Source organism: Symsagittifera roscoffensis, chromosome 2 (assembly GCF_963678635.1).
Source record: "Symsagittifera roscoffensis chromosome 2, txSymRosc1.1, whole genome shotgun sequence".
Lineage (NCBI taxonomy): Eukaryota > Metazoa > Xenacoelomorpha > Acoela > Convolutidae > Symsagittifera > Symsagittifera roscoffensis.
In genome coordinates, this window is record NC_087063.1 from 52,055,206 (window position 1) to 52,069,021 (window position 13,816).

The 13,816-nt window shown below is 36.1% G+C and overlaps 1 protein-coding gene across 1 annotated transcript in view; it reads right to left on the bottom strand.

The window, feature by feature from the left end:
• Positions 1–3,611: 3,611 nt before the first annotated feature.
• Positions 3,612–13,816, bottom strand: part of LOC134840083 (galactosylgalactosylxylosylprotein 3-beta-glucuronosyltransferase 3-like) — a 59,705-nt gene continuing 49,500 nt past the window's right edge. The window contains exon 6 of the mRNA XM_063855769.1: positions 3,612–3,867. Coding sequence (XP_063711839.1) covers positions 3,761–3,867 — 107 coding nt within the window. The 3' untranslated portion in view covers positions 3,612–3,760. The remainder of the gene's footprint in view (positions 3,868–13,816) is intronic.

The following is a 13,816-nucleotide window of genomic DNA, read 5'->3' on the forward strand; positions in this document are numbered from 1 at the left end:
CTGCTGGGGGACGGTTGATAGGGGAGGGGAATGCTGCTGGTGGGGGAGGGGTTGATTTGGGGCATTGGTTATGCCCAAGAGGGAAGGGGACTGGGAAGATTTTTATTTAGTTCATGAAAATTTACCTGTGTTTTTGGTATCGCTGCACCACCGAGATATCGATTTTTAGCGAAGTTTTGTTGGCTTGCAGATATGTTTTTTGATAGACTCATTTCTTCAGGCAAGAGTAATATATAAATTCAACTGTAATCTTAACAAATTAATCAAAACAATAAGTATAATATGTTATCTAAACGGTAATCATGTGTAAGAAAAACAGAGAATAAAAAAAACGTGCTGACGTTACTTAAAACTGCATTGCACAAGTTGTATTTTTCATTAAAAAAACAACGCTGCTCGTATCAGGGCGAAGCCAAATTAGGTCAGTCTCTGTGATTCCATCGATCCCAAATACTGGTCAGTATTTGGGATTGATGAAATCCCGAAAACTGAAATAATGTGGAATAAATATGGAAAATATCCATTAATTATAGTCATTAGGTTGAGAGTGGTTAGAAACCCAACGCATAGCAAATCATCAATTTAGTTCAGTATCTGGGATTCCATCGATCCTAAATACTGGTCAGTATTTGGGATTGATGGAATCCCAAGAACTGGAATAATGTGGAATAAATATGGATTATATCCATTATTTGGAGTCATTAGTTTGAGAGTAATTAGAAACCCAACGTATAGCAAATTGTCAAATTAGCTCAGTATTTGGGATTTCAGCGATCCCAAATAGTGGTTAGTAATTGGGATTCCCTTATTCCCGAACACTGATCTATTCTAATAATTTTCTATTCTAGTAAATTTCTATTCTAGTGAAATCAAATCATGTATTCAAAAGATATAATTTTAAAGACTACTACACATATAAATGGATGTAAAGGGAATCCGCTAACAAAATGCGGATTCCACATACAATTTGCGGATTCCACTTACAATTTGCGGATTCCACTTACAGTTGCGGATTCCGCAACAGCTCAATTTAACGATACAACACAAACTGCACAAACTGCACAAACTGTTCTGGATTCCGCAAATAAAGTTGCGGATTCCGCAAGTTCGCCTATTTTTTGAGCGATTTTGAGCGGCACAATGATATAGGTATTTATTTGTGGAATCCAAAACAACATAGAAGATCAAAGAAAAATAGCAATGTTGCGGATTCCGCGACAAATCTGATTTTGGCCTGTTGCGGATTCCGCTTACAATGCAGAGAATGCACAATTTGGTCTCGTATTGTTAAGAAATAAATGTAAAAAAACTAAATTATAGTTTTATTTTCTAAAATTTGAAATTTTTTTTAAAAATTAATCCTCACACACGCCATATAAAGTACAAAAGGATAGATTTCGCTCCTTGTAAAAAATCAATTATGGGAAATAAGCTTCCTTCGACTAATTTGGAACAATGTCTATGACCCCGAGAACAAATATTCCGTTACTTTCGTATCGAAAGTCGGAACAAAAAAAGGGTACATTGCGTTTACTTAATCGCTTATCCGTATACGCATCATAACAACGAAATTTGTTCAAATCAGCGAACTTGTTCGGCTCAGCTTGTTTCACTTCGATGTTGTTGCTAATTTTAACAAAAACTGTATATAAGTATTTTTGTATTTGTTTGATCAAGGTCTGCAATTAATTGAACCAGTTTGCGTCAGGTACAGTTTGCGTCAGGTACAGTCATGTCAAAAGAAGACCTCTCAATAAGTGATTGCACGATGAAAAATAAATTATAATGGAAAAATGTTGTCTAAAATGTTGTCATTATAATCCATTATTGTGGCAAATTTAGACCACCTAATCGATTATGTGGTCATTGAAATCGATTGTTTTTCGAAAAATTAAACTCCATTATAATCCGTTGAAATCCTTTATTTTTGGCACTAAAATCGATTATTTTTGCCAAGATAGTCAGTATAATCGATTATTTTTGCTAGGAAAATCCATTATATTTTATTATGATTGATTATAATACATTATATTTTGAACTAAATTCGATTATTTTTGCAGAATTTTTGCGAGTTTTGAATGCCATGTCTGCCATGTCTTTTACTAAAAACCATGTCTAACATCACCCCTCAAGTAGTTTTTAACTCCCCGCAAAAAGTATGCCATGTCTTTTGTTAAATGCCATATCTAACGTCACCCCCTCAAGTAGTTTTTAACTCCCCGCAATTAAAGAGAGTGGGATGTCAATCATAAACCCACTCCCCCAAAATCTACCAATAAATAGGGGGGGGGTACGGTGGCGAATGGCACTTGTGCTGAACTGGCAGGGGGGGGGGTAAAGTAAACCGAGGGGGTAGTTAAAGTAAAGGGGGGGGGGGGGGGTGAAGTAAACAGAGGGGGGGGGGGGGTAAAGTAAACAGGGGGTGGGGTAAAGTAAACTGTGGTGGGGGGGGGGGGTTAGGGTAAACGGGGGGGGGGGTACGGTAAACAAACGGGGGGTGCTAAACTAAACTGAGGGGGGTGGAACGTTTGAGTTAACGTAAACAGTGGGAACACCGCTCAAACCACAATATATATTATATTTAAAAAAATACATAAACTTTAACGTGAAATAAAACATTTTATGAATTGTATTAAGTAGCAACTGCACTAAACAGGAAATGAGATAGATTTGATAAAAGTTGTAAATTTCACAAATAACCTCTCAAAAAAATCCATCATAATTGATTTTAATCGATTATTTTGGCCTAAAAATTATTAGGATTATAATATACTTTTAATGTATTATAATCGATTAATTTGTACTTTTATTCGGATTTTATTGATATTGATTAGAAAAATAGTTTCATTATAACCCATTTTTAACTTAATTGTTTATTGAGACAGACCACGAAAGTTCAATATAATTGATTATTTTCAATGGAACTCCGGTGCGGTTAGCTATGAAAGAATATTGAAAATCAAAATACTCCAACTAATAGCAATGTCTTCGGCGAAGTCATCTGTTTTGAAAAAGACTTCATCAATTTCGGTTGGAACTGAGTTCATTAGAACTGACAATAAAACTTCTTCCGTAACATTAAAAAAAGTAACATTAAAAAATTCAAGCTGTTGTTCCAGCGTCGAGAAAAACTGGTCTCAACTTTTGAGAATAGCATATTTTCGAGCGAGTAAAAATTGGTCATTTGGACTAAGAAATCCTAACTTAGCGCTTCTTTTGCAAAAGCAGTTTTCTAAAAAATGAAGACATTTTGTGCAAAACTAAAACAGAACTTTTTTAAAATTTTTGTTTGTTAAGTTTTTCAAAGACAACTGTTGTCGATTATGCTTAATTTTTTACAGTATACGCGTTTGTGAAGTTTTTCTTTACACCACAGACCAAAAATCAACGCTAATTCTCAGAAAAAAATGAAAAAAGCTGTTATTTGTAATTTTTATGAATGTTGTCGAGACATATTCTGCAATATTTGCTCAGCAACTGGCGATTTGCGTTTAAATTACACAAAATTTTCAAAATGGAAACAATTCCAGCTTCAAAAAAAGTTTTTCTTGACAACGAGAGAAAAGTGTTTCAATTTTTAAAAAGGATTTGTATTACAAAACAATGACTGAAACTGTATTTGTTGAGAAATGTTTTACGTCAAAACTCAAATTAACAATTCTGTGAATGAATTTCTTAAGAGTGCGTGTAGTTTGACTCTTCATTTTGGATGCATCTTGCCAATGTTGCAATTAAATGTTTCTGGTTCTTGTTTATCTTTTTACTGCGTCCGAACAGTTCCATTGAGAAACACTTTGAACTTCGGAGCCTTCCTGATTTGTTCGGGTTTCTTCGTCTTGGTATGCCATACATGAACACCTTCTTCTCCTAAAATGGAAAGGGTTGTTATCTTACCGAAATGTTAGAAATGTTCCGGATTAACTTAAGTTTAATATTATTGAAGATTTTCGGTTCAAGCAGGGAATTAGAAAAAGAAATGAAACAAGCTTTCGAAAAGGTTTTTAAAACAAAACAAGACTGCTCGTATCAGGGCGAAGCCCTGAAAACTCCGACTGCGTTTTACCGTTTATGGAGCAGTAATAACATCCCGCACCGGAGTTCCATGGATAATAATCGATTATAATGGAAAAATGTTGTCTAAAATGTTGTCATTGTAATCCATTATAATCCCTTATAATCCATTATTGTGGCAAATTTAGACAACGTAATCGATTATGTGGTCAATAAAATCGATTTTTTTGAAAAATAAAAATCCATTATAATCCATTATAATTGATTATAATCCATTATTTTTGCCAAAATAATCCATTATAATCGATTATTTTGAAATAAAAATCCATTTAAAGCATTATAATCCATTTCAATTTTAGAACTAAATTCGATTATGACATCCCCTTGCCCCCTCAATATTGAAAAAATAAAATTTAGACAAAAAAAAACAAAAATTTTGAAAATTTCATTTTTTGCACCACATTACGTCGCCAATCCGTGTTATTTCAATAGTCAGATTTGACTATTAGTGTACATGGATTCCGAATTCAAATGATATAACATGCACATGCCATGGATTCCGCGTTCAAATACTCGCATGGCGGTACGAACAGGCATATACGCAAAATCCCGGAATCCGGGACAATCAATTAAACCACCGAAAATTGGCAAAATCTCGGAATCCATGGTATAGCGAACAATTACTTGAATTCGGAATCCAGGACATGGTCCCGGAATCCGAGCCATTTTTACTCAACCACTAAACAAATAGTTGCTAAACAAATAGTTGATAAATTCATTACACTATAACCATGGAATCCAAGACGTTGGAATCCAGTGAGAAAAATGGCATGGAATCCAAGACTTTTATATTTTTGAATTTATCTGGCAGAAGTTTACAGTTTTTAAGCAATTTTATTCCATCTTTTTTGTTTAGTTTGTCCTACAAGTTATTATAACTGCAACTATTAACTTACGTGCTAAAATACTGTATTCCGATGAAAAAAGTTGTGGGTACAATCGTTTGATCAAACTTAGTTATAACTAGTTGTAGTTGCAACTACTAACTAATTAGTTAATTTCGAGCGTGCCGAAATACTGTACTGAGGTTAAGACACTGCCAGTGTCTGAACTTGTTTGATCAAACTTAGTTATAAGTAGGCTACTTGTAGTTGCAACTACTAACTAATTAGTTACTAAGTAATTAGTAATTTCGAGCGTGCCGGAATACTGTACATGTACTTCGATGAAAAAAGTTGTGGGTGCAAATGTTTGAACTACTACTAGTAGTAACTACACGTATGTAACATACAGTATGTTGAACATAAAATATATGGAACTTCCATTGAATGGGTGTAACACAACTTGAAAAGTTTCTAAGGTAAAAAAGCTGAGCTTGTGAACTTCACATGTTGAACATGTATCGAGCAACTTTATCGCCATAATCGTATCGTAGCTGTTCGAAAGGCTCAATGTTTCTTCGGGCTTTGAATACAGCTAATCGTTTTGGCGGATCGAAGGCATTAAGAACAACTTCTATGATCTTCATATTCGCATCCAAATTCTTCTTGGAGTTTAGCGTGCTGTGATTAGCCAGTCGACCAAGACAGCGGTTGGTTGGATGTTCAACACACACTTCTGAAGAAGCATCAATGAAACGCTTCACAGGCGCGCCAATTTCCAGCACAAATTCAGTCGGAACAGAACGGTTCCTTATCAAATCTTGATATGTTTTATCTGTCACAGCAACCCCATGGTAGTCCATGATAATATCATCCTTCTGGAAGGCCTGTGTGCTGACAACGCCTGAATCAGAAAATGTTCAAAATTTAAAGTTTACTCTATATTATTTAACACTGTTACATGGCATTTTTGAATGGAATTCAAAAAACTGTATTGGTTGAAAACTTTATGACTTTTTAAAACTTTAAACTATAACGTTTGAATCAAAAAAGAAATTTTTTTGAAAAAGAAACGTTTGAAAGTTTTGGAAACTTGTCGTCAACGTTTTCAAGAAACGCAAGATTACCTCTTCCGAAGGTAGGGAAAACAACATCACAAATGCCAACCCATTCTTGCGTATCACATCTGTGGGCCAGAAGCGTTTTTGCTTCCAATGAAAGAAAGTTTCCAGTGCCTTTATAACTAATGCCGCTGGCATCAGAAAGCGGCTTTTGTTGTCGCTTGCTTTTCTCTTTCTGCAGCATGGCGATTTGGGACATGACTTTCTTTAGGTCGTGATGAGTTTCCCATTTGTTTCGCTGGAAAAAACCCGACACGCGCGTCTCCGATACAACAAAGTTTGGATACTGTTTCACAAAAGCTTGTGCTCTAATTGTCTGTCTAATGTATCTTTGTTGATCTTGTCTACATCGCACAGCTTTTTCAACATATTTGTAGGTGTGATTGACAATCTGGAAAAACGTGAGCGTATTGTTTGATACATCCAATTGATAAATTGTGATACTGTATAAAAAAACTGTGAAGGACAAATCAACTGAAACAGTCGAAACTTTCCGAAAGTTTGCGGGTCGAAACGTTTTTTAAATTAAAAAAATTCTTGGAAAATCAAAGTAGTACCTTGTGAATTTCCTTCGTTTTGTGTTTCACCAGTTGAAATGCAGGATCCTTTGACAAAGGCATGAATTTTGCCACTTGACGATCGAGCAATGTCTTGGGTCGCTTAGCAGGCTCCATTTGAGCAGAAATCTAAACAGATCCTTCTAGAACGAATTCCCCGTTGTGTTCAAATCATATTAGGAAGTTCAACTTCCACAGACTTATAAGTTAAAAGTTGAAACGTACCATGTCAGAAATTGTGGCGGCAAATCTATTCACACGAAACTTGGTGTTTCCACTGGAGTTCACAAAAAAAAGTTCTGTTTTGACTTGGATTGGTTGCTCAGGGAAAGATCGGTTGAAAGAAATCTTTTCTTCCGGGACACTCTGAGTTAAGAAATGTGGTCGAACTTCAGTGTGATAAAGTTTCAAACCCTGTACGAGCCATCGCGGCAAAATGTGATTCGAACGTTCAGTAGACACTAAACAAACAGTTTCACAATTTTGAAAAAAAGTTATACGGAAGAAATTCAAGATGACTCACTTTCACTTGGTTCAATTGAAACCGTTATACAAGTATCGTCCTCATCTGACAATGCCACAAACGCTTGTGCAACTGCATGAACAGACGTGCAGCTTATGGTTTTTTCTAGCATTGATGGCACGACATAACAGTATAAGAAGGCTGTCACAAGTTGAAATAACGAAACACGTTGTTTATGGGTTAAAAAACCCGATTCTTGGAAAACATCCAAGTGCTCTTTAACAAATGTTTCGATTTCTTGCCTCTCGCAATGTTCATTTTGGTCGTCTTTGGACGAAGCAGCTTCAAGTTGTTCTTGAACGCGTGCAAGTTTTGCAGCTATCTAAACTCAAAACAAAAACTGTTAGTTGAACTACAAAAGTGAACAAAAACATTAGCTGAAAGTTTCCAACTCTTCACGATTTGAGCAGCAAAAATGCTTTTTGTTTCAAAAGAAAAGGAATCTTACCTCGGTTTGCGAGTCATTGTTCGTTGGAATAACTCGTTTTGCCATATTCTCAGATGAAGACTCAGTCGGAGGCTCTGTACTTGAACTGCCAGCCTGAGTGGCAGTCGCCGACTGCGGCGTGAACAGAGGTATTTCCCATGACAAAGTTGATGAATGCTGGTTTGAAGGAGTTGATTCTGAAGGTTGAGAAAAAAAACGACTGAGTTCTGTTCCATTGGCAGTGTAATCATCATGATGATCAGTGGGCTGGCTGGCAATTTGATTTCTATGAAAAAAAGCGGGATCAAAGTGTGGGTACACCACTGGAATTGGGCTAATGAAGTTTGAATACCCTTCACTTCGAGAAGACACTTGCTGCGGAGTCTCCAATGTGTGGTAAGTATTGTCATTATGATTAACATCTGTAATAATTGTACAAGGTTCAGCATAGGGCATAGGGCCGAATCGGATGGGGGTTCCTAAAGGAACTTCCACAGATGGGAGCTGTGCAAAATTTGGTCGAAACTCCGAGATGTACTACATCTGTTAGTAACAGACTGTTGACTAGATGGAGGTTCATTATGATCTCTATGGAAAGCAGGAGTTTCAAGTTGCGCAGTATTCACAGCAGGAAGTTCGGAGTCCATAGTTCAGGTTAACGAAACTTGGAATGAAATGAGAAGTGACTAGAAAGGATTGCAGAATCGAATGAATCACCCTCGGAGGGTGTTACTAACAACTTACTAATAATAGTATTTTTCAATAATTGAAGTTCAATTGGTGTTCAATTGGTACTCAAATTGGTTGTGATAACATGCCATATTATACTATATTATATTATGCAGTGTATAATTGACTCTTAATTGCTAAATTACTGCAATAATATAATATAGTATAATATGGCATATTATCACAACCAATTTGAGTACCAATTGAATACCAATTGAACTTCAATTATCGTTTCAATAGTCGTTTTATGCGGTTAAACATAAAGGTTTAAATTGGTTGTTAAAAAAAATACTCATCATGACAATTACTCATCATGAGTACAATGATTGTACTAAATATTATTCATTTAGATAAAATCACTCCTACAAGATGCTTCCATCATTGTTCAAGGAAAAAGAAGAAGTGCAAGTTCTTGATGAAGTGACGTACATTTGGGAAGCCGCTAGAATACCGGGTTTCATTAGTAACTGGGGTGTGAGTGTCAAATGGACTGAATGGAAGGGTCCGGCCGTACAGATAACAATTCCAGAAGACCTTCGCGACAATCGGAGGATGAAACATTGGAAAATAAGAAAGACAATCAAAGTTGTTGAAGAGCCAGATAGGGCTAAAAGAAGAAACAAAAAAGATCCACTTCTGTTCAACCCAAGACGCTTAACTCGCAATACAGATGTTTTTTTCTGTGCTGCTTGTGAAACAGATTGCGTTGAAAAATGCATTCTGATGACAGGGGTTGTACTGTACAACGATCTTTTCAAACGGGAATGTACATTGAGAATTTTGGACTCGGAGCACGATGAAAACCCCCGAGAAGAACCAGAGGCTAACATATTGGTTGTAAAATACAATCAACTTCGAAATCAAGGGCTCTTTGAAGATACGCTTACATCTGAGGTACTTACTCGCTTTGAAAAACATCTTTCAAAACATCACTCGGAAAGAAGTTCAACTTCAAAAGAAGTTTTTTTGAATAGCTGAAATTGAAAAACATATTTTAACTTCATTCATAATCTGTTTGAAATCGTGAATTGTTTCAGACATATTTTTGTGACACGGCTACTTTAGTTTTGGAGCCATGTGAGGTTCAGAATCATCAACGTAATCCTACAAAAAGAGCTAAAAAAGACGAAAAAGAAATTGACATGCTGACACTTCTCGAAGCCACAGAAGACATAGTGCCTTTGACCTTTGTCCCTTGTTCCAACGGTGTCCTCAAGGTTTGTTAACAAAATAATTACAAGCATTGGAAGTGTGTGCCGCGATTTTTTCAGATGTCATAAAGTTAGGAATATATGTCTCAGCGCCCGATCAAAATATTTTGTATAAAAATTCAATTCTTTGTTTCTCAGGTTGGATGAACAGCTTTCTATGGAGGGGAAAATTGCAGAGTAGACAGCTTGGAGTTTGAGGGAGGGACAAAAAAGGCCTTTGCACAGTTGACATGCATAAATAACGAGGACATTTCTATAAGGATGCCTGCACTCTTGGTTCAGCTAGCTTGTGAAGACTACCTCAAGGTAAAGTTTTTTTAATGAAACATTCCGAATTTTTATTGTCCCCGATTCCATGAAAATTAACAATGCTTACGACTGAGAAATAAAACTAGGAATTCATGTTCAAACCTTTAGCCATAAGGCCCGGAATCCAGTGTCAAATGATAAAACATTGCCAATTTTTATCACAGGCTAAGGCCTACAATTTTCATTTGAAACATTCCGAATTTGTCACTTCCCGGATTCCATGGAATTTTGCAATGCTTACGACTGAGAAACGAACTAGGAATTCATGTTCAAACCTTTAGCCATAAGGCCCGGAATCCAGTGTCAAATGACAAAACATTGCCAATTTTTATCACAGGCTAAGGCCTACAATTTTCATTTGAAACATTCCGAATTTGTCACGTCCCGGATTCCATGGAATTTAACAATGCTTGCGGCTGAGAAACGAACTAGGAATTTATGTTCAAACCCTTAGCCATAAGGCCCGGAATCCAGTGTCAAATGACAAAACATTGCCAATTTTTATCACAGGCTAATGCCTACAATTTTTTTTATCGTTTTCAAAAACTGAAATACTTTTGTTCAAAAGTACAGGATTTTGGCACGTGAAAACACAGGCTAATGCCTACAATTTTTATCGTTTTCAATTACTCAAATACTTTTATTCAAAAGTACAGGATTTTGGCACGTGACTAATTTTGTAACATTTCACCATGAAACGTGTGACTTCAATGCAATTGAACATCCAATCAATTTATCGTTTGCGGTGTTTTCCGCCTTGAAACGTGCTGTTGGACTGGCTAGGGACAAAAACTCCATCACTTTCAATCTTGGACCCGTGACCAAACTAACAAGACAAATAATGGGTTTTTCGACAGAATCCCAAAAGGAAGTGGTCAAGTTTAGTGCAGCAATATCCGAAGTATTGCCCGCACAAAAAGACAATGGTCATGATACACTTATAAAGTATTTAAGGATTACAGAACACCGTGAATTCACAAGTTTCAACTTACGATGCAACGTTCAAACGTGCACAGGCCACTACGCAAGTGAAGAAGACTACCGGACTCTTTTTTCACACAACTTAGAACAGTCAAAACCCCATTATTTTTATTAGTTCAACAAGTTCAAATTTCAGTGTTTTCGCGTGAATGTGATCAATTAAAGTTTCAAAAACTTCAAACCTTGACAATGTAATTTTTTTCAAATCCGAAAATTGGCAATCAATTTTTTCTCTCTATTAAATGAAAAGAAAACAAATTGTTTGCAAACACTTCAATTGGAAATGTTTCTCATGAGGCTCATAGTAAGAGCTTTAAGCTATGTTTTTTTGACAGTGTCAGTACAAGCAGTACTGAAAAAAAATTTACAGTATAATCATAATCATCATCATAACGTCATTCAATGACGTAAGTTATAAATTATCATCATAAAGTCACTTTGACGGTCACTCACAGTGATAACTGCGCGCCGCGAAGGAGTTGAAAGGCGTATTTACACAGAATTTGGAAGAAAGTGGACTGCACATCGAATGTTATTGTTTCATGTTTGAATAATCGAGAGAAAAATAACACGTTAAATGCGGTCGCTAGGGAGCAGAAGATTTTTTTGAGCAATCTACAGTGGTTGGCATAAACGGCTGTCAGGTTGAAGGATTTGCCTTTAACTTTTTGTTTGGACTTGGGGCTGGACTGACTAGGACACAATCATGTTGCCTCAGCATCATCATGAGTTCGATTCGCTTTTCCAAAAGTTCAACATTAGAGAAGTTGTTACCCAGGTTCGAAGAGTTTCCAGTTGCAAGTAATTTATCCTGGAAAACGAAAACAATACTGGATGACATCAAAAAATATGTTCAACTTTATACTATAAATATAGTATACTATATATAGTATATATTGATATATACTTGATATACATTGAATATATATGTAAGTTACATCAAGCCTTGATGAGTAATATTACTGAGTAATATTAAATTAATTTTGTCATAAACTCAGAGAAGTTTTACCAAAACGTTATGTATAAAATTGTGTGAAAAATATTCAATATTTCAACTTGAGCATAATTTGTACGTACGTTGTCTTTTACTAGGGAGACATGTTGTGCAAACGATGAGTCGTGTTTTTTTCAGAATTTGAAACACGTCAAAAATTGCCGCAAGCTCATCGACATTTCTGTCGGATCCATCTCTGTAAACAAATTCAAAAATTTCAAAAAAATAGATTTTGTCCTAATATTCCAGTTATTGATTTTGAGGTTACATTATTATAAACTTCAACCACAGATTTTCACAGTTGACTCTTTAACATGATGTTAAACTTTCAACGATGTTAAACGACTCACTGTACTCGAGACACAATATGAGTAAGCGCAAGGAACGAGAAAGAAGGGTAGCATTCAGTGAACTTTGTTTTCTGAACGCGTTCTGTCTTGAAGGTATCAGCGGCCAGACGAAGATGATTCTTGAAAATGAAGTTAACTCCATAGGCGACAGAAACGCCTGTCGTCTCCACCATATGAATCATATTCGCTGGCATGATTAAACCTTGTCGCGCTTTCAGCGTGATAGCTTGGCACCCTCCCATATTCAAGCCTTCATGGGAACCGAAGAAAAATTTCCTTCGGGACTGCTGCAGGAACTGGTTGAAGAGATCCTGGTTGATGCTCGTCGGGGCTATCAAGAAGAACGTCTTACATCCTTTACTCTAGTCTACATACTCTAGTCTGTTTTGCTTGCTGAAAAAAGGAAGTAAGTGGGTAGTTTGTCCGGGTGAGTCAAACCCATTTGAAAAAACCCAAAAAACCAGCGTTGTGACTTCATTTAAAAAAATTAACTCCATTCTTCATTCAAGAAATATCATATTTCTATTTCTATCATAAATAATGATTATTTTCACTAAACGTGCCAAAATCCTGTACTACAGGATGTACTACAACAAAAGTAGTACTTTTGAACAAATTTTTTCGAGCTTTTGAGAACGATGAAAAAGTTGTAGGCATTGGCCTGTGATAAAAACTGGCAATGTTTTGTCATTTGACACTGAATTCCGGGCCTTATGGCTAAAGGTTTGAACAGAATTCCGAGATCAATTTTTTGCATAGTTGACAGCATTCGAAAGATCCATGGATTACGGGCCTAATGAATATATCTCCGGAATCCATGGCACTTTCGAATGCTGTCAACTAGGCAAGGAATTGATCTCGGAATTCATGTTCAAACCTTTAGCCATGAGGCCCGGAATCCAGTGTCAAATGACAAAACATTGCCAATTTTTATCACAGGCCAATGCCTACAACTTTTTTATCGTTCTCAAAAGCTCGAAAAAATTTGTTCAAAAGTACTACTTTTGTTGTAGTACATCCTGTAGTACAGGATTTTGGCACGTTTAGTGAAAATAATCATTATTTATGATAGAAATAGAAATATGATGTTTCTTGAACGAAGAATGGAGTTAACTTTTTTAAATGAAGTCACAACGCTGGTTCTTTGGGTTTTTTCAAATGGGTTTGACTCACCCGGACAAACTACCCACTTACTTCCTTTTTTCAGCAAGCAAAACATGCATCGGAGCATGCTCTCCCGTTTGACCTGCTTAGCTCGGCAAACGTTTAGTCTTCTGTGGCGGTTGAGCGTGCCGGTAGAGTGAAAGACTTTACGACATTCTAAAAAAGTTATAGTTTATCACTGATATATCATGGGATGATGGAAGCAAAATTCTAATATGTGAATGATTATTGATTAATAACATGATGTAATTTAATTACAGTACTGGCTTCTGAAAAAACCAATAAAAGTTTTGTTGATTACCAGGTTACATGCATGCCATTTTCCTGTAATTATCGGTTGTTCTAATATGGTTGATTTCAGTGATTCGTCACGAATTCGTGAATTACGAATTCATTCACGAATGATTCGTGACGGTCACGAAACGGTTTCAGTAATTTAGTATAACCCGGTTATACGGGCCGTATCATGACAATGATTGTCACACTTGACGGTCGATATTTCAGTATTTAAATAATTTATTTTTCTTTATAATGCAATCTAGAGGTTTTTGTCAATCA